Source organism: Diadema antillarum, unplaced genomic scaffold (genome assembly GCF_040938485.1).
Source record: "Diadema antillarum isolate AM-2024a unplaced genomic scaffold, OU_Dant_1.0 seq00000029_RagTag, whole genome shotgun sequence".
Taxonomy (NCBI): Eukaryota; Metazoa; Echinodermata; class Echinoidea; order Diadematoida; family Diadematidae; genus Diadema; species Diadema antillarum.
This window is the reverse complement of record NW_027271145.1, coordinates 497,333-519,210: the sequence shown is the minus strand read 5'-3', so window position 1 is coordinate 519,210 and position 21,878 is coordinate 497,333. Positions and strand designations below refer to the sequence as shown.

Sequence of the window (21,878 nt, the reverse complement as noted above, 5' to 3'; positions counted from 1 at the left end):
TCATAGCGGGGAATTTTCACCGCGTACAGCCTGCAGCTCGTGTTCTCCTGTGCTGTGCGGGGTCGCGAATGTAGCCATACACGTCCGTGCATGCATTACAGATAATATGTGTGGTAAAGGACGATTGTTTACAACCGCAGACGGAAGTTGCGCAATATGCATTGAGCGTTCTTTTCCATCAATGATCATACTAATTCCCAGAAGTGCCGTTACGACCTTTTTCTAGTCTTGACCACAGAACTGTGGTCTTGACCGGTTCGCGTTGCCAGATGGTGATAGGCTACGGTCACCAAAAAGGGTGGGCAGCCTAAGGGTGAGATTTGGTGATTTTTGGAATCCCTTGGTGACAAATAATTCATCCTGGTAACCAAATCAGTATTTGGTGATTTTTTTTTTTATTTTTTTTTTTTTTTTTTGGGGGGGGGGTGATTTCGAGGCCTATGAAAAAGAAAATGCATTTTCTCCAAACACATTCTTTTTAATTTATCTATATAATTTCATACATTTAACGACTCCCAACATTCTTCTTTTAGTAATTTTCCCTTCACAAAAACTTTCATCACTTATTTGAGGAATATCCTTACAAAAAAAATTCCTCTCCTTTATCACCACACATTTCCGGTATAATTGTTTTCTCTTTATTGGACTTGAGCAACTGCTCAAAATACTGTTTATTCTGTTCACCCTCTTCATATTCCGAACCACTCTTGACCTCTTCAATCTAACAAATTTCAACAAATTAGCGTGCGTCTTCAACGCACACACACACACGGCACACACACGGCACACACACAACACACACACACACACACACACACACACACACACACACACATGCTGAGTATTATCCATAAACATTTGGTGTGTGCGTGACTACGTGATGTGCAATATCGTGGAATGCAATCTTACCTAGTGTTTACAGAGGTTTATTGACATGATCGGTCATGAAAATAAAGTGTGGGTCCCACACTTATAAGCACTCTTTTTTGGATATCTCAGCCATTTCAAAACCAATTTTCATCAAATAAACGTTGAATTCCTTATAGAATTACATGCTCTTCATATTTCATAAGAGGTCTCTCATTATCTCATCAAAAAATGTTAGAAACCTGAAATTAGGTCTCAACCAAAACTGTACGATCCCTTTAATCGATTTGTGTTTGTCTTGAAGCCCAAACTACACTTTTCCAAATTTGATGATTTTTTTTTTTCGGTGATTTTGTTCTGTTTGGACCTGGCAAACGAATAGGGCTAGGGGAGAGTGGGTGAACTGAGACGCAGGAGAAGTGCGGAACACCACCCACATCTCGAAAAGTTTTGAACTAATCATCCCCTTTGATTTGGCAAACACAAACACAGGTACAGTTCCGTAAAAACTCTGCTGGAAAGTTTGGTTTTGATTTTTTTTTAATTACATTTTTTGCAGCTTTTTGCATTCAGTGTGAAGTGCTGTCTCAATTCATTGTCTAGATGTAGCAGGTACTTGATGCCATATAGCCAATAGGCCTTATGAGTTTCAATATTTGCAAAGGCCCCCATTTTAAATCTTTTGCGTGCCCAAAATGGGGTTGAATGGGACATCACTGTCGTACTTCTCCGATCAGTCCCACTTCTGGGTGGCCCAATAATTGGGCCACCCACTGTATTCACCCCGTTCATAAGTTTTGTTTTGTTATAATTACACAAATATGAGACTTGATAAGAATGTGCAACCATCATAATTATGTGGCCTGTAGCATCGGTAGTCTTTGGATCCGAGACATGAGTGCCCCATTCTGAACTTAGTACGAGAAAGATCATTAAATCACTTTACGTTGTCCTGTATACAGTTGAACCTCTCGTATCCGGACAGGTCACACACGTACTGATGTAGCCCATTGTAGTACCACAGGTAGTAATGTGTATACTGCAACCTTTTCATTGTTACATTTGGGGATGTTTGGGGATGTTAAAATGTCTGAAGGTAAGCAATTTGGAAGGAAATTTAATGTAATGTATGTTAATCATGTTGGAAGTAATATGTAATTCATGTGTGTTTGTGTAGGAGTTCTCAAGGAGTTGGGAATCCCCCTTTCCTCCCGTAATCATTAAAAAAAAAAATCACGGCGAGATTGCGTCCGTATAATAGAGAGATCCGGATAAAGGGAGGCCGGATAAGAGAGGTTCAACTGTACTTCACCCCACTCTCCCTTGAATTGAATGCGGTTCAAGGTATAGGGACCAGCATACAGATCTCTCGTATGACCGCTGAATTTTGCGCATAGGGACAGTTGATTGCTTAGATTGCTCATCACAGTTACTATGGATGACTTCATTTGAAATTACGAAAGTGAATATCAGATACAAAATGTACCGAAAATGTCGTCATAAAAAGTTATGTCATTTTCCAAATAGATAGCCTAATTCGAACATTAGAGTCAAACATGCCAACATTCTGATACAGTTGAAATTAAATTTTTTTGATCGAAAATGTACTCTTCTATACTAGTATAGTGCTAGTGATTGCTTTACAGAGCTTCACGTGATTACCGAGGCTTCTTAAAGGACAAGTTCACCTTCATAGACATGTGGGTTGAGTGAACGCAGCAATATTAGTAGAACACACCAATGAGAGTTTGAGGAAAATCGGACAATCCGTTCAAAAGTTATGAATTTTTAAAGTTTCTGCTCAGTCACGGCTGTATGAGAAGACTACCATAGCTTCTGATGTCATATGAGTACAACTATATAAAGAAAGTATAAAGAAAATTCAAGATATTCTCACTTTTCTCACATAATAATTAAAGAACACTCGATTTCTCTCTTTCAGAAGTCAGGGGGAATAATATTACCCCTAACATAAGTCAGTAACAAGTCGAGGAAATGTGCACTTTATCAAAAAAGTCAAGTTTTGTGAAATTCTCTTTTTATTTTCCTTATATTGTTGTACGCATGTGACATCATACACTGTAGTAGTCTTCTCCTCCAGCAGTGATTGTACAGATATTTTAAAAATTCATAACCTTTGAACGGATTGTCGGATTTTCCCCGAACTTTCACTGATGTGTTCTACTATTTCTTGCCTTCACTCAATCCACATGTATATGAAGGTGAACTTGTCCTTTAAGCAAAACATTTATAATTATACTTTGCCTGGAGAGTTTCTGTGGTTAAACACCTTCGTTGTTCATCGCCATAGGATTGTGTGTTAAATTTGTGCACATTTTTGACTCATTGGCACAGAAAGGGCTAACAGGCAGATATGACTCAAAATATTGCGAGGTATATTGAGCCCATAGTTTTAAACAGAACTTGAAATTAGGTGGAGAACTTGGTTCCAATATTTGTTTTATAATAATATTTGAATAAAAGATGTAAACAAACGGTATGCCATGGACTGTCAGATATGCTAATGAGTTGAAAAATTTTATTTAGGCCTAATAATCATAACCAGGGGGGTGTTTCATCAACGTTTGTCGGCGCTGACAACTTGAATCACCATAGTATCAGTCGGTGACCAGAGCATATCTCAGCCAATCAAAACCAAGGATTTTGCTGAAATTGGTCAGTGCCGACAGTTGCAATTGTCGGCGCTGACAAGCCGCGAGCGTTGATGAAACACCCCCAGGCCTTGCTCTCTTCCGGCGTGTTTGTTTTTAGACGGCACAGATTGGGGACCCTAACCCTAACCCTAACCCTAACCCTAAACCCTAAACCCTAACCCAACGTGTTTCCCATAGGTTTAATACGCGCCATGCCCCAATCTGTGCCGTCTAAAAAAAACGCTTAGCGGTGGCAGCACATGCGACAATAGCTCCCGTCTTTATCTTCTCCACTTGACTTAGGGTTAGGGTTGTGATAGGGTTGTAGGTTTAGTTTGATCGAGGATTTATTAGAATTAGGGTTAGGATTATGGTTGTGGGTATGTTTGGCTTAGCGTGCAGATATAGGTCATGGGAGCAATAAATATTGTCGCAGGAGCAAATATTATTATGTCTTGGAACCCTCCCACCCCTTCGTTTGAACATGGACCTAGTTAGGTCCATGGTTTGAACGAGAGCGAGCGATCCACTGATCTCACGAGGGGATCAGAGATCATCAGTGGAGTGATCACACAGAAATTGCGATCGACAAGCGCGCCTCTTGACGCGGAGGGCGGTCTTCAAAATCACTAAACTCGAAAAACAAGTTTTGTACGGGCATCGGAAAGACGAACGTTTCGAGGGATAACGGTAATTAGCCAATTTATTGTCTTTTGCTGGGTCAACGGCTTGGAACGCATTGTTTCATGTGTATTCATGGGATTGCATGGTAGCCTATCATAGTAGTAATACTAGTACTGGCCGTAGTACTTTTTCGAAAGACACGAGTTTTTGGAAAATTATATTTTATCACAGCTGCCGCACGCACCGGCGCATTGCCAGAACACGACATGTCGAGATGCCGTCCCGAAGCGCATCGGCGTTGGGGATGGCCGTTGTGCATTGGTGTGGCCGGTATCGCATGTACATAGTTTATGCAGTCGAGTCCATAAACCTAGCCGCGGATTTCAAACAAGCGAGGCTTAACCATTAATCATATCCTAGAATTCATGAAGTTTGTTGCTTGTGGTACATCTTCAATGTCTATATTTTGTCTGTACAAATCCTATGGCATTCCTGCATGGCATACCGCCAGTGCGCCACTCGGGGAACAAACTTTTTGAGTCCAAATCCAAAGTCAAAGAAGAGATCAATGATCTAGGCCTAGGGCGTACAGGGGCCACACGGAGAGACTGATCTGATGTCCTACTCCTAGTTAGGATAGACTCCATGTGCTACAACAGGTGGTACAATGTTCTTCCCTTTCTACACGAAGAAACTGTTTTGCACTTGGTATTTTCCAAGTCTTTAATTGTTGTTTGTATTAACTGTGACGCTCTTATTAATAAACTCCTCAAAATAAGTTCTGCAATTAAAGGGATCGTATAGTTTTGGTTGAGACTTAACTTCAGGTTTTTATCATTTTTTGGTGAGATTGTGAGAAAGCTCTTATGAAATATGAAAGAGCATATAATTCCATGAGGATTTCAATGTTTATTTGATGAAAATTGATTTTGAAATGGCTGAGATATCCAAAACAGAGCGATCCTAATTAAAGTGTGGGACCCACATTTTATTACGATCGTTTTGCTTTACTTTGTTTTTGGATGTTTCAGCTATTCCAAACCCGATTTTCATCAAGTAAACTTTGAATTCCTCTTAAAATGGTATGCTCTGTACTATTCATAACTGTTTTCTTGGTATCTCACAAAAAAAGTTAAAGCCCAATTTTCATCTCCACCAATACTGTACCATCCCTTTAAAGTTTGATATAATATTTCGCTTAGAGTCTTACACCCGCATTATCTTCATTAAATATGACATCATAAGAAAGCCTGGTTAATTATCTTTAAATGACAACTCACTTGCTATGATTGGGTATTTCTGGAATGCACAGTATGACTGAGTATGAGGAAAGGTCAAATTTGAAATGTTGCAAAATAGAGCAAACATGTTATATAAACAGCATGTGCTTGAAAAGAATGCATTGTGAGATTATCAGTAGATTCCAGGCTTCATCCATGAATTAAAAACTGAAGTACACTAGTATCTGCAGATTAAAATTCTTCTTCTTCTGTAATCTTCAAAGGGCTATTTGCAGCCTATAACGAAGATGAGTACAACTTGTGTGCGCAATGAGAGGAGGGGTGTGGGCTTAATCACAAGATGTGATTTTAAGGTGGGTCATAAAATTAAAAATAAAGGTTGACCAAACAGTCATCTATAACTGTCTAGGAAATAGGAGTTTTTGACAGTGCTGTCATTTTAGCATTGCGTATTCCACTTATCCAGAGGCCTTTTTTCATCAAAACTTTACATTATCAATTTAGCAGAATTGTTGCCACTTTTCACTTTTGATCTGTCCCCATACTCGGCTGTTTTGCACATTCCAAGAACACCCAATCGTAGCAAGTGAGGTGTCATTTTAAAGATGATTGACCAGGCTTTCGTATGATGTCATATTTTATGAAGATAATGTGGGTATAAGAGAAATATGATATATTAAACATTAGTTGCAGAACTTATTTTGCGGAGTTTATTAGCAATTATATATTTGTTCATCTGTCTCCGCCGGCTCACTACTTTGTCCTTTCATCATCTTTCATCTTTCGTCATCTCTCCTCTTGTACACATGTTTCCTTTTTCTCAGTTGTAAATCTTGTTTATAAATAGTACTTATAACATGCCTGATGTATTTAAATGATTTCTTACTTTTTGTTTCATTGACAATTATGATAAATCAAATTTGATGTTATGAACATGGAGTGACATATTAGGGCTCATAATGCATCCTGGTTATGGTACAGAATTTTACTTATTGCGAGCCCACGCTCATGTGTCTCTCCCTTAGGCCCTACATTTTATAGATGTACAGTACCCCTGTATGTATGTTACTGTAAAACATGATATTCGCGGCACGAAATTTTCGCGAATTGGAGCCGACGGCCTTTTTCGTGGCACGAAATTTTCGCGATTTGCCAGTGGCATGCAATGCATAGTGTTTTAATTTCGCGAATCTTGGCGCTCGCGAAATTAAAATGCACGTGAACATTCCTCGTTTTACAGTATATTGCAATTGTATTGCCAAATTAATAATTATAATGATAATGAATATTAATAGAAATTATAATGATTATGATAATAATAATGATAATAATAATAATACATGTAATATTAATGTCATCTAACAGCTGATCCTCGGCGATTAAAACAGGTTAGCCAATTACATTTCCTTCATCATGTTCATTGGTTTCCATGGGTAGAGCACCCCTACAGAATTTGATAGGGCCCAGGCCAGGACGGGGGAGAGAGACGTCGGTCTAAAAAGAAGAGGGATTACAAGTGTATGTGATATTAGGCGTAGTCACCATGGAACATATCCCTGATGATGCATATTTACAGCTGTACCCTGTAGACTGATTATTCAGTCAATACAGTGCACTCCCGTTACAACGAACACGGTTATAACGAAATTTCGTTATAACGAAGTAAAACTTCTGGTCCCAAAATTATCGCCATGAGAGTCTACATGTATGGTACAAAGTTCGCTCATAACGAACACGGTCAGGGACCTATAGCGAATCTGAACTAATATTTCAAGATAAATTTCAAAATTCTGCTTTGTTTCTAATGTAAGTATGTTTAAGGAAAGAAAATCTTATCCTGGTCGAATGTGAATATGTACAATTGTCACATTACAATTGATAATTTCTGTCTTCTGCCTTGTTTTTGCATGAAAGATTGTATTATCAGTATATAAAGACGAAACAAGGTATCAACATGACTGAATCAGTGAACGAGTTCAAGTTGAACCAGCCTCCAGAGGATTGTATATCTGCTGTTACATTCGGCCCCAACACCTCACAGTTTCTGCTAGTATCTTCATGGGATGACACGGTGCGTCTGTATGACATCCAAGCCAATGCCATGAGGGCTCAGTACCGGCATGATAGACCTGTTCTGGATTGCTGCTTCTATGTAAGTCACATTCAATTTCTATGCCAGTCATCTATTTTCTTCTTTATTCTGTAGAGATCAAGTAAGCAGCATCAGAGTTTCAGAAATCCTTCTTGATCAGTAGACCTGCTTATCTAGGGGAGGCATGTACTGCCATTTTGTGAGAAATTCTGTAAAGTACTTTTTTAAGTTAGCCTAATTTTGTGTGTATCATTTTTCTCTCATCTGCTTACAAAATAATTTCATGTGTGAAGTGCAATGTTACTGGGAGACTGTAATAAATGAATGATATACCAAAGGTATGACAAGAGTCTTACATGTAGTAGAGCCTCATTATAAAAAATCTGTGAATTTTATAAAAGGAGTTACATGTGGAATTTCACAGTTCGAATGAATATGTTTTTCACAAAACAGTGATCTTACTATTGTAAAAACCATTACATCTAACCCTCCGTTACAAAACCTGCAAAGAGTTACAAAGGATGATTTTCTGCTAGACCTGAAATTAATCTAGGCATTTCAGTCACTTTTATACATTTCCATATGTTCAAGCACAAAATCATTAAGTTGTTAATTCAGCAATTGCAAATCCTACCTTTCTGACAATCACCATCTGTGGGTAATTATAGCACTTGATATAACATAACTTGGAACTTACAAGAATATAGAATATTCAGTTTTCATGAAGAAAGGGGTCAATCCACGTCAAATCATCCAATTTTCAGAAAAGTTGTCACCCGACCCCCTCCGATTTTCTTTAAAATCGCACCAAATGTTCCCCAAAGTGTCTGACGGAAAATCCCAAAATATTTTGCCCCAAGGTCAATTGGTTGCTAAGATACAGCCTCACATAGCAACCGGTGCGCATTCAGAAAAATTAGTTAAAAGAAAATTAGGCATTTTTGATTGATTGTGGTGGCATCGATATTTATGCAAAAGTGTTCATTTTCAGGAAATTGAGAGAACTTTATAGTCTTTGCAAGAAAAACTGACTGTGACGCAAAATTGACTTTTCGTTAACGTGCACGAGGTCACCGAAAATGGTGTTAAATGTTAATTTCCCAAATTTTGATGCATATTTAGAGGCTAATATCTTCCACATTTCATCACCTTAGGTTCTAATATATTATGCTGTTGAAGGCTTTGACTTGCTCAGTAATTTTGAAAAAAATCGGCGCATTCATGCCCACCGTTTTTACGGAGAGCGCCCTCAAAGTTGACAAAAATGAAAAATGTGCCAAATTCAAGGTCACGGATCACCCTTCGTCCCACCTAGGAATAGCACCAATTTTTGTGTATTGATAGATATTTACGTATATTATCTTGGGTTATCAAAGAAATTTTGCTCCGGAAATGTTCAATGGCAAATTTACCCTACCGAAAATGGTTGTAAATGGCCAAATTCCCATGTAATATCACATATTGGCTTTAGAGGACATTTCAGATGTCCAGGCTTTCAAGATAAAAAGGCCTAGCCCTGTGATATTTGCAGTAAGGATAGTCTGTCATACATATTTTAGTAATATACACCACAAAACACTTTCATTACATAATAATGACCTTGAAATTTAATCCAAATTTTGATAAAAACAATAAATTGCTCCATTTTCCTCATTGCACTGCATACAATAATTATGTAATACGTGTTTTGTAACACTTTTCACAGAGCAATATTTCAAGAATTATGAAAGCTGACAGCCTACCACATTAAGGTTATGAAGTATTTGTGCTATTCTTTCAGATTTTGTGTCAATTTGATCATGAATGTTATACCCTTGACCTTGAAGTGCTTCTAAAAATAGCTGTAAATTTGTTAACTACAAACCTACACACATGACAGGTGTATTCTGGCATGCTATACTTTTGATTCTTTCACAAACACAAAAGCTTTTTATGGTGTATAATGTATATGTACTGGAATTAATCTATACATGCTTGCAAGATATGTTACAATCAATTACAAAGTACTTTGTTCTGATAATGACCCTCGATTTATGACCTTCAAAATCATGAGAAATGCCTATTCCTCTCCATAAAGACCTGTATTTAAGTACGTAATAATAGTAATGTTGATAATTATGGACATTGCGCCCAACATAGTAAGACTCTTATTCTAGCCTGTGAAACGCACATTAAAAGGACTGAGAGTCTTCTTTTTCGGGGGATTTGTTCTGTACCTTATGAAAACTTCCAAAATCATGTCAATTCTTATGTATTTTCTTGTTTTTGGAATTTCTTATGTATTTCTTTGTTTTTCTAATTTCTACATCATAACCATTTTTTTTAATTGGAAATTGTCACAGCCCACTTTTCTAACATAACTACAAAAGAATTAATCAATCAAAGTGATAGATAGTAAAAATGGTCAAGTTTTTATGAGTTTCACCACAAAGCACTGTTTTCCATAGGAAATGCACACAAAATCACAAAATATTACTGTCCCCTTTTTTGACTGAAATTGAGGGTCATTGTCAGAACAAAGTAATTAATTGTAACATATCTTGCAAGCATGTATAGATTAATTCCAGTATATACATTTACACCATAAAAAGCTTTTGTGTTTGTGAAAGAATCACAAGTACAGCATGCCATAATACACCTGTCATGTGTGTAGGTTTGTAGTTAACAAATTTACAGCTATTTTTAGAAGCACTTCAAGGTCAAGGGTATAACATTCATGATCAAATTGACACAAAATCTGAAAGAAGAGCACAAATACTTTAGAACCTTAATGTGGTAGGCTGTCAGCTTTCATAATTCTTGAAATATTGCTCTGTGAAATGTGTTACAAAACACGTATTACATAATATTGTATGCAATGCAATGAGGAAAATGGAGCAATTTATTGTTTTTATCAAAATTTGGATTAAATTTCAAGGTCATTATTATGTAATGAAAGTGTTTTGTGGTGTATATTACTAAAATATGTATAACAGACTATCCCTACTGCAAATATCACAGGGCTAGGCCTTTTTATCTTGAAAGCCTGGACTTTTGAAATGTCCTCTAAAGCCAATATGTGATATTACATGGGAATTTGGCCATTTACGACCATTTTCGGTAGGGTAAATTTGCCGTTGAACATTTCGGGAGCAAAATTTCTTTGGTAGCCCAAGATAATATACGTAAATGTCTATCAATACACAAAAATTGGTGCCATTCCTAGGTGGGACGAAGGGTGATCCGTGACCTTGAATTTGGCACATTTTTCATTTTTGTCAACTTTGAGGGCGCTCTCCGTAAAAACGGTGGGCATGAATGCGCCGATTTTTTTCAAAATTACTGAGCAAGTCAAAGCCTTCAACAGCATAATATATTAGAACCTAAGGTGATGAAATGTGGAAGATATTAGCCTCTAAATATGCATCAAAATTTTGAAAATTAACATTCAACACCATTTTCGGTGACCTCGTGCACGTTAACGAAAAGTCAATTTCGTGTCACAGTCAGTTTTTCTTGCAAAGACTATAAAGTTCTCTCAATTTCCAGAAAATGAACTCTTTTGCATAAATATCGATGCCACCACAATCAATCAAAAATGCCTAATTTTCTTTTAACTAATTTTTCTGAATGCGCACCGGTTGCTATGTGAGGCTGTATCTTAGCAACCAATTGACCTTGGGGCAAAATATTTTGGGATTTTCCGTCAGACACTTTGAGGAACATTTGGTGCGATTTTAAAGAAAATCGGAGGGGGTCGGGTGACAAGCACTGGATGATTTGACATGGATTGACCCACAGAGGAAGTAAAGGGACCGTCATGGTTTCAAGATGGATGAAACCATGGCTTCCATGCTGCAGGCATGAGGTTCAAAACCCACCAGCCCGGCAGTAGTACCTTTGGGCAAGGCATGTTATCCTCATTGCCAAATCTATTGGCACACCCCCCCCCCCCCCCCCCCCCCCCAAATTAGCAGGAAGAAATCCAGGTGATGTGGTCAAGTACTAAAAACTTTTGCTGAAATACTTGGATGGTGAGGCCTGCAGATCACCGTCACTTAGTTGACTTTTCACTCTTTTGACAGACTAGTAGATTGCCAAGGAATTGATAATGATAATCATGATAAACTTAACTGAAAATTTGGGTACAGGGAGGCAGTGACACCATCACTTCATTGTACATTGTATTGGTATGTGGTTACTATCAGTGTTACCATTTGCTCTCATTTATTGATGATTGTTTCTCTTTTCTTTCAAAGGATCAAACTCACACTTACAGCGGTGGTATCGATAATACCCTGAAGATGTTTGATATCAATACCAGCTCAGGTAAGATGATCCATTCCAGTTTAATTTGACAGAATGCTTTTGTATGCACTCCCTTTGCTCTAGTTAGCCACCCTGCAGACACCCTCTCTCTGTCTGTTGGTCTCTCTCTCTCTCTCTCTCTCTCTTTCAGGGGCAACAGACAAAATAAGTTACACATTGTGTTCATCATTGAATCATCCTTGATCTTCTTCACAAGGAGGCTGTTAATTCCTTTTACTACCGTATTTTATGCCTTGTGATATTTTTTCATGTATCTGTCCTGTGTTTTGATGTGAATAGCACCCATCTTTGACATACTGTAATATGGAACGTTTGCGGTTTGTGGGAGAGGAGGGCTCAAGTGAGCTGTGGCTTTTGGGGATCACATGTGCTCTGTTACTCATGCACAAGCCATAAACTTTGATGTCTCCACCACATATTATTTCTTGGGTTTTTCAGCCCATCCATTCATCTCAGATCTCATTTTTGCATTTGAAGAAAACTGTCCATGAAGTTTCTTGGTGTAACACCACATAATCCAGAGGTCCTTCATTGGGTTCAGATTTGCAGAATAGCTTTTTGGCAAATTCCTTTATGATCAAAGCCCATTGAACTTGTCTGTAATACCATTTAGGGATGGATGTAAAGTGGTACGTGGTATGATTTGCAAGCAAGGGTAGGAAGTAAACAAAAATTCCCATGAAATGACTGTGATGAAAGGTCAATATTATCAGAGTTCACTGTACTTTTGGAATGAAAAATGGCCTTTCTAGCCAACAAATGAGTTCATGGATATGATTGATATACTGTAATTGTGGTGAATAGTGAGAGGACAAGGTTTTAGGTCACAGCATTAGAATGCCACAAAATTCTTGACACACAGTATTCCAAAATACAATTGTTTTAATTTTGCTCCCAGGTAAAGATTTATATGGCCTTGTCTAGAATGTCTGTGTACTTTCGACAGGGGACTATTTCATTGCATCTATGGATGTAAATGTTGGTTTTGCATGTAAAGCAACCCTATCACCAGCACCAAACCTGAGGCGACAAATTTGATAATCCTAGGGGCTGGTATTAGCCAATATAGAAAAACCATGTAACCACAAGGGTAGGGGAGCTTACATGTGTAGCTTCAAAGACGGCATTCATCACTGGGCCCAACACTAGCTGCCAGAACTACATGTATATCATAATTTTAGGTCACTTTACTAACACTGACCGATATCAATTTCATGATTATCCTAGTGTTGAAATAGCACTAACACCAGCGCTAGCACTGAAGTTGAACTCGTCGTCTGTAATCTTAACATTACTGTGCACTACAAGTGTGTACATGTAGGTACGAAATCAAGGATGTCATAGTGTTCGATTTGCATATAAGCATTGCACCATGAATATACAGTACATGCTTACATGTACCGGTATATGACTGCAGCATGATGTAGATAAATATTGATGATTAATTCTTATCATGATGTGTCCATGATAAATCACAAGTACATGATACTTGCCTTTTCACTCCACATTTCTCCTCGTCATGAAATTTCCAGAGTCAGTGCTCGGAACTCACGAGGATGCAGTAAAGTGTGTGGAATACTGTCCCTCTGTTAATGTCCTTGTGACGGGCAGCTGGGATCAGACCGTCAAATTGTGGGACCCTAGGTTGGGCCGGTCATCTGGGTCATTCTCTCAGCCAGACAAGGTAATACAGCCCCACCTTCATGGAGTTTTAGCTCTTTATGAGCAAAGGTAAACCCTTTCTCATATTAAGTCTCTCTAATTAGTGATACTGTGAATTATGTCATTTTGCAGTAAAGTTAGTTGTAGATTAAGTATTCATATCATTTCTCATATTGAGACTTTGATACAAGCAAGTTTTTCCCGGGCTTATTTCCTCCTGAAAGAACACACACACATACACACACAACTCACACAGCATGTGAGTATTATGGAGAGCTAATTTTGTATTAACTTAATCTAACTGAATTGATTGTTTTTCTTTAAAAATGCTTTAATTGCAATGAAATAAGGAACCATGAAAACTCTGCTTGTGGTATGAATTCAGAATGCCTGAAAAGATCTGTCAATTTCAATATCCTTTGATTAATGAACACTCAACAGAGACTGATATCATTTAGAGATGAAATTTTATAGAAGTGAAGAGAAATCAGACAAAGTTTCATGAAATATGCAGTCAGATCCTGTCATAAACATCAAGACATTATTCTCCATGGGAAATGGTGCGTTGCATACTATATGTACAGATCCATACACCCACCTAGGATTTTAGATATAATTGGCAACTGTAAAGCTGCAATATTGAGAATGTATTAATTATGTAAAAAAAGTTTAATCACACTCTATATCTGTTGTCTCCATCATAATGTTCTTAATTGGGGGAAGGTGTACACAATGGCAGTCACAGGTGACCGCTTGGTTGTAGGCACTGCTGGACGCAAGGTGCTGGTGTGGGACCTGCGCAACATGGGCTATGTACAACAGCGACGCGAGTCCAGCCTCAAATATCAGACACGATGCATTCGCTCCTTCCCCAACAAGCAGGGCTATGTGCTTAGCAGTATTGAGGGCAGAGTTGCTGTGGAATACCTAGACCCCAGCCCAGAAGTGCAGAAGAGGAAGTACGCCTTCAAGTGTCACAGGTTAAAGGTCAGGATAAAAAAAGAAAAGATGATTTGGTTCTTCCTCCCTTTGTCTCTCTCTCTCTCTCTCTCTCTCTCATGATTTCATTTTGTGCAAGTATACGTGTTATTTTGTGTGTGCTTACGTGGTATTTGTAGTCCTCATTAACTGAAATCCCAATTCATTATTGTGTTACCTAGAATAAAGAGAGAAAGACCAAACAAGACATACATGAGAAGTTTCATTAAAATCTTACATGAATTGAGACAGGTATGGCTTTTTAAAGTTCCAGAATATTTAATCACAGAGCAGGCGCATTTGGTCACAACAGTTTACAGTGTATGCTGACGTCATTGTCTCACAACTCTTGTCCTTACATAGAATATGAAATCATGTTTTTATGCCTCCGCCACGAAGTGGTGCCGGAGGCATTATGTTTTCGGGTTGTCCGTCCGTCCGTACGTACGTCCGTCCGCTTTCGTTTACGCGATAACTTGAGTAATATTTACTGGAATTTTACCAAACTTGGTCCAAGTATGAAGTATGATGGGGCAATTATTTGATTAGATTTTGGGTGAAATCAGCTAAAGGTCAAAGGTCAAGGTCAAATCATGAAGTTGTATCCGTTTACGCGATAACTCAAGACTGGATGGAGTAAATTTCACCAAACTTTGTTGGAGGATGATGTATGATGGGACAATTACTTGATTAGTTTTTCAGTGAAATCGGACAGAGGTCAAAGGTCAAAGATCAAGGTCAAATCCTAAAATTTATCTGTTTACGTGATAACTCAAAACTGGATGAAGCAGCTTTCACCAGACTTGGTCCAAGGATGATGTATGATGGGACAATTAGTTGATATGATTTTAGTGACATTGGCAAGAGGTCAAAGGTCAAAAGGTCAAAGTCAAATGCTACAAATGTTGCAATTTCCCCCATATCTATGCAATGCCCAAAGGTATTTTCTTGAAACTTGGTGTGGACATGTACTACTGCGTAAAGATTCTCCAGAGAGAGTTTCATGTCATAAGGTCAAAGGTCAAAAGGTCAAAGGTTAGGTGAAAATGTTGCAATACAGTGTATCACTTTTGTCGCAAATGGTTCAATGTATCTTCGTGGAACTTGGTACAAACGCATGTACTGACTGGCAGGGATTATCTAGGGAATTTAGGGGTTATGGGTCAATAGTCAGGGGTCAAAGGTCAAGGTCAACTCCTCAAAATTTTACTATTTCCCTCATATACTAGTATATGCAATGCTTGCATTATTAGTTTCAAAACTTATTACATGCATTACCTAATGGAGATTCTCTTGGAAATTTCCAGCCAGAAGGTCAAAGGTCAAAGGTTAAGGGTCAAAGGCTAGGTTTCAATGCCCCCCTCCCCCCCCAAAAAAAAAAAAAAAACAAAACAAAACAAAAATCCATTTTGTACCGTCATTACACTCTTTCTTCATACCTTGGAAATTACTCAATGCATAAACTTATAAAAAGGTCTGTCAGAATTCAAGTAAAAATTCTCAATTCCCCAAATATGTGTACCTGCACTCTTAGAAAATTAAAGCAAACCCAGTTCAAGACATTTCTGACAAACCTGTCATTTCAATATTTTGCCAGTTGTGTGAAACTGTCATGGATCACACATTGTGAAGACATTGTACTATACGCCTATTGGGAGAATCATGCATTATGGCGGAGGCATCAGTCGCCATAGCGACATTTCTAGTTAATTGATGATTTAGCAACTGCAGATCCATCCCCTATTAAAATTTATCATTTCTAAATGAAAATCATGGCAATTGAGCAGTTATCATCATGTTTTCACGTGCCTGGGAGAATGAGGCAAATGCACACGATTAAAGGAAGCGTGCCCGGGGGCACATTACGAAAGCTGGCAAGGCCCATAATTTAGTATAGCACGTGCCTCGCTTGCATTCATGTCACTCTCCTGGCACACTTTCCTTGAATCACTGGCATTTGCGTCATTCTTTCGGGCACACCTTTCATGAATGTTAAGCGTTCATGTCATTCTCCTGGGAACATAATGATATGAAGTATGCTTTCCTCTGTGATATGACTTAATGGCAGAAAAAAAAGGACATTTTGTGAAGGTTTGTGTGCAAGTCTATTGAAGATTTGTAACACATTCATATCAATACCTCACATGGTCCACATTTTCACTGTAACTAATATAACTCTTTTATGAAAACTCATGCAATACTGACAATAACTTGCCAGTTTAAGCCTGATTCTAATGAAACTTCTAACATCATGTTTACTGGATTTAATGGAGGTCAACAGGAACATTGTGTTGACTTCTTCTAAAATTAGAGAGTGATGTTAGGTATTGTCTCATGGGATTTTGAATTATATGTCATTTTTGTATTCATGAAGAATTGATGCTACTCTCAAAGACCTACTGGTATGTATGGCCTTCCTTGTAACCTAAATTATCATTACTCTTACTCATGTTTATTAGCTCACCTGAGCCAAAGGCTCGAGTGAGCTATTGCGATCGCCCTTCGTCCGGCGTCCGTCGTCCGTCGTCCGTCGTCCGTCGTGCGTCGTGCGTCGTGCGTAAACTTTTACATTTTCATCTTCTTCTTGAAAACCCCAAGACCGATTTTCATCAAACTTGGCAGGTAGCATCCCTAGGGGGTTAGGAACTCAATTTGTTAAAATGGGCACCATGCCCCACCCAGGGGGCCCCCAGGGGGCCCCCAGGGGGGCCCAAACCCCCCAAAATTAAGGAATCTGTAAAAATCTTCTTCTCTAGAACCAGAAGTGATAGAGCTAAGTTAATACTATGAGTTAGTACATTGATGACTGTAGTTTCAAGTTTGTTCATGGCAGAATCAGGGGTGCCTTCCTTGGGACCCAGGGGAGGGGGGTGGGGAGGGGTTCTAATGGGGCCTAAATTGTACATTTTCATCTTCTTCTTGAGAACCCCATGACCCATTTTCACCAAACTTGGCAGGTAGCATCCCTAGGGGGTTAGGAACTCAATTTGTTAAAATGGGCACCGTGCCCCACCCAGGAGGCCCCTAGGGGGCCCAGACCCCCCAAAATTAAGGAATCTGTAAAAATCTTCTTCTCTAGAACCAGAAGTGATAGAGCTAAGTTAATACTATGAGTTAGTACATTGATGACTGTAGTTTCAAGTTTGTTCATGGCAGAATCAGGGGTGCCCCCCTTGTGACCCAGGGGAGGGGGGTGAGGAGGGGTCCTAATGGGGCCTAAATTGTACATTTTCATCTTCTTCTTGAGAACCCCATTACCCATTTTCACCAAACTTGGCAGGTAGCATCCCTAAGGGGTTAGGATCTCAATTTGTTCAAATGGGCACCATGCCCCACCCAGGGGGCCCCCAGGGGGGCCCAAACCCCCAAAATGAAGGAATCTTTAAAAATCTTCTCTAGAATCAGAAGTTATAGGGCTAAGATATTACTATGAGTGAGTACATTAATGACTGTTGTTTCAAGTTTGTTCATAGGAGATCCAGGGGTGCCCCTTTTGGGGGCAGGGGGGGGGGGGGGGTGGTTGGGAAGGTCCAAATGGGGGCCTGAATTGTACATTTTCATCTTCTTCCTGAAAACCTCAGAATGGATTTTCGTCAAACTTGGCAGGTAGCATCCCTAGGGGGTCAGGATCTCAATTTATCAAAATGGGCACCATGCCCCACCCAGAGGGCCCCAGGGGGTCCCAATCCCCCCAAATTAAGGAATCTTAAAAAATTTGGGCCCTTATTGTACATTTTCATCATCTACTTGAGAATGCCTGGTCAAAAGATTTTGGTAGAGCTGTGAATAATTTAGATTAGTTACTGCGTGAAAGGTGAACTTGTGATACTCAGGTGAGCGCTAGACCCGCGGGTCTCTTGTTGCTTATCATGTTCTTAAGAATACTTTATGTTTAGTGATTGAAAAGTTCCAGTTTCATATTTGCACTCATTTTGGCAGCCTAAAAGGTGCACCGTGCTTTGTTGACAAAATTAGTTCTTTTGCCTGTTAATCTTTTCATATGGAAATATTTATTGCCTAGGTTGATGGTGTGGAACAGATATATCCTGTCAATGCTATCGCATTCCACAACATTCATAACACATTCGCTACGGGAGGCTGTGATGGCTTTGTCAACATCTGGGACGGATTTAACAAAAAGCGTTTGTGCCAGTTCCACCGGTATCCCAGCAGTATCAGCTCTCTCAGCTTCAGGTAAGATTGTTAATGATTTGTGAAATTATGATGCATGAAAACTGTACATTGGATTCTGTTCAAACAGAAGTCAATGCTGTAGAACAAACTCAGTCCCACATACTTCTTCTTGTGTCAGTGTAGTGCCTTTTTTCTTCTATATGTCCTTCATATTTTGTTTTATTTCCTTTTCATATCAGCTTACAGATCAAATGGAAAGTATCAACCTGTGCAAATTTCTTATCATGAATGCAATGTGTAATAGTTCCACAGAGTTTGCCATGAGAGAAATTGAATTCAGTGACGCACACGTACAGAATGTCTCCCTAGTTGCTCAAAATTATAAAATGTACTTCCAAAGAGCAAGCAAATATTTCAGAGGAAAAAAAAGGTAGGGCCTACATGCATTGTATGAGACTTCAAAGGACGAGAAAGAAATTTTGAAGCTGACAAGCATACTACTGACGAATTAATGTGATATTGATTTACTTTGATGATCACTTAAAGGAGGTAAACCGATATGTTCACAGATTTGGTACATTATGAGTTTGTCGACTGCACGAGTAATTGGTGTAGATTCTTTGGTAAGTGGTACTGTGATGTGAATTGTAATGTCATCTGTCAGATATCATAGGTGTTTTGCAGTGATTTGGTAAAATAGTAGTATTTATATGAGGGGATATTTAATACTTAATTATTATATCTTATAAGACAAGTCTCACTGTGTGTCTGTGTGTCTTGCTCTATTTATATTATCTGTAAATATATATATATATATATATATATATATATATATAAAAACGAAGAATAAACCGGTAATGCAATATTTCGCCAATATAGAGTTTATTGAGCAACTCAAATTTTCGGTGGCTTCCATCCACCTTCTTCAGGAGTCTCCGCGTCGAGACTCCTGAAGAAGGTGGATGGAAGCCAACGAAAATTTGAGTTGCTCAATAAACTCTATGTTGGCGAAATATTGCATTACCAGTTTATTCTTCGTTACATTGGAGCCAATACGTGAATTCGCAACATATGTATATATATATATATAGAGAGAGAGAGAGAGAGAGAGATGCACACACACACACATACATGCATTATAGTGATCTGCCATGAGAGTGAACATGTAATAACAGAATGCTGGTAATATTCAAGTAAAAATTCAGGTCAAAATATCATCATCTATATTTCTTTACGTACTATACTGTTCAACAATAACAAACTTCAATATAAAGAAAGAAAACTGTCGGTTCCCAGGATTTTTTTTTTTTTTTAAACAGGAGTGCACTGTATGTCATGATTTCTCTTTTTTTTTTTGGGGGGGGGGTGGGGGGGCTATACGTAGTCATGCATTTTTTAGTAGGTTGAAAAAGTTGTTTTTGATTGTTGATTTTCAATAGCGTTTGTTCTAATAAATGTCGTCAAATTGAGATAACAGTAATACTGAATCCTGACTAATTGACATAGTCCCTTGTATGCCCTAACCAAGTTCTAATATTACCTCTCTTTCTTTTTCTCTCTCTCTCTCTCTTCAGCAATGATGGTTCTGTACTTGCCATAGCCTCCTCCTACACCTATGAAGAGGGTGATATCGAACACCCAGATGATGCCATCTTCATCAGGAAAGTATCAGACCAGGAGACGAAGCCAAAGAGTTGAGATGCAGGACAATAACCCTTGACACATATCTTTCCTTTTTAGACATCCCCTCAAACCCCTTTAGTGAGAAGTTCCAGGAATATATTCACTACGGCTCTTTTGGTATTTCTTACTTACTAGTCTGCTTCTGTGTTAGACATCTTGATCGTAGTCCTTTTAGGGCCCATACATACAAAGTCAGAAAAGTTTAGGAAATCAGTAACTTGTAATTTCTTTCAGAGAGAGAGAGAGACTGACACAAACTTTAAAAGTGTGTAATGATTGAAGACATCACTGAGACTGGAGCATTGACTGTAATTTGAAGCGAGTGGTAATAGGGGAGAAAAACCAAGACAGAGGCAAAATCAAAGAGATGCCATTTTTCTAACATTTTGTTGGACATTCCCTCTGCTTATTATGTGGATAACTTAAATGTCAGCAAATTAGTTTTTGACTAAAATGGGTGGTTGGGAACAAGTTGAGCAATCCGTTTCTACAATATGGTTAAATACAGTGCACTCCGGTTAGAACAAAGTCCAAGAGACAGGCAATTTTCTTTTGATACGTCGAATGTGTAACCAAACAATACAGTACACTGTACAGTTGTATAATGATGTACACTGTACACAGAAACCATGGGTATATTTTGTGCTGTTTATTGAATATATTCTGCTCACTGTATGGCCCTGTACACTAAACATGTACTTTCATGCTTTGTTTGAAAACGTGTGTGAAAAATGATTATGTAAGTTTCAGTCACAGTTCGTTATTCCAATGGATAATTAATCAGGAGGTTCATGATTCCGAACTCATTATCGTGAAGGTTTTGAAAATGAAATAACGTTCACTGTTCCAAAGACCCCTTGATTCAAATATAAAATGAGGTCTGTTACTGTAGTAAGTATTGGAAAGGTTACCTGATCCAGCAGAAAAATATTCATAGTTTCGAAAGGGAAGTAAGATTCATTTTCAAGGTTCATAAATCCGCAAATGAGATAAGGTTTGTTATTTGAAAGTTTTGTTAATAAAAAAGAATAGATAAATAAGGTTTGTAATTCAGAAGTTAGTCCTTACTTTGTTTCACTTTCAGATTAATGGAGCTTATTTGAGTTAAGACTATCAAACCGTTGCAATAACGAAACTTATTGCGATTAACAAACCTTTGGAATTTGTGTGTTTCAGAATAATGAACATCATGCAAGAATTCCACATGTACTTCCTTGTCACTACCCGCTTTATTTCATATGAACAATCGTACTGTAGTTTGAAATGGATGATTTTCATTTTACCCTATTCTAACTGGACTATTTGAGACCAAGTTTTTACTGAGGGGGGTCAATGTGACTCCCCCTTCAGATCTTGGCCGCCGATGGCACAATTGCCGCAAAATTTTGCCTGCGCCGATGACGTGATTGCCGAAAAATTTTACCTGAACATAAAGCCATAAATTTTTGTGTCAGAATTCCTCATGACACATTTAACAATTTTCTTGTAAAAAAATAGCACAATCAAAGTCAATTTCATTTGTTTTTTATTGTTTTGTTAATTTCTTATGTATTTTATTGGTTTTTTCGACCTTTTGTTTTCAATTGGGTTTTTTCGAAAATTTGTTGCAGGCACTTTTTCAAGCTTATCAGAATT

The 21,878-nt window shown here is 38.3% G+C and overlaps 1 protein-coding gene across 1 annotated transcript; it reads left to right on the top strand.

The window, feature by feature from the left end:
* Positions 1-4,183: 4,183 nt before the first annotated feature.
* On the top strand, positions 4,184-21,733 carry LOC139725242 (mitotic checkpoint protein BUB3-like). Its single transcript, XM_071636336.1, has 7 exons — positions 4,184-4,211; positions 7,301-7,538; positions 11,717-11,786; positions 13,319-13,470; positions 14,172-14,435; positions 18,448-18,620; positions 20,135-21,733. The coding sequence occupies exons 2-7, from the start codon at positions 7,341-7,343 to the stop codon at positions 20,256-20,258; spliced, it is 981 nt and encodes a 326-aa protein (XP_071492437.1). The 5' UTR covers positions 4,184-4,211; positions 7,301-7,340; the 3' UTR covers positions 20,259-21,733.
* The last annotated feature ends 145 nt before the right edge of the window (positions 21,734-21,878 follow it).

Bases quoted from the DNA above. Each gene is read 5' to 3' on its own strand.
- LOC139725242 (XM_071636336.1), top strand. From the start codon at position 7,341: ATGACTGAATCAGTGAACGAGTTCAAGTTGAACCAGCCTCCAGAGGAT. The intron at 11,787-13,318 runs GTAAGATGATCC...TGAAATTTCCAG, and splicing joins TGATATCAATACCAGCTCAG to AGTCAGTGCTCGGAACTCAC. The intron at 13,471-14,171 runs GTAATACAGCCC...AATTGGGGGAAG, and splicing joins CATTCTCTCAGCCAGACAAG to GTGTACACAATGGCAGTCAC.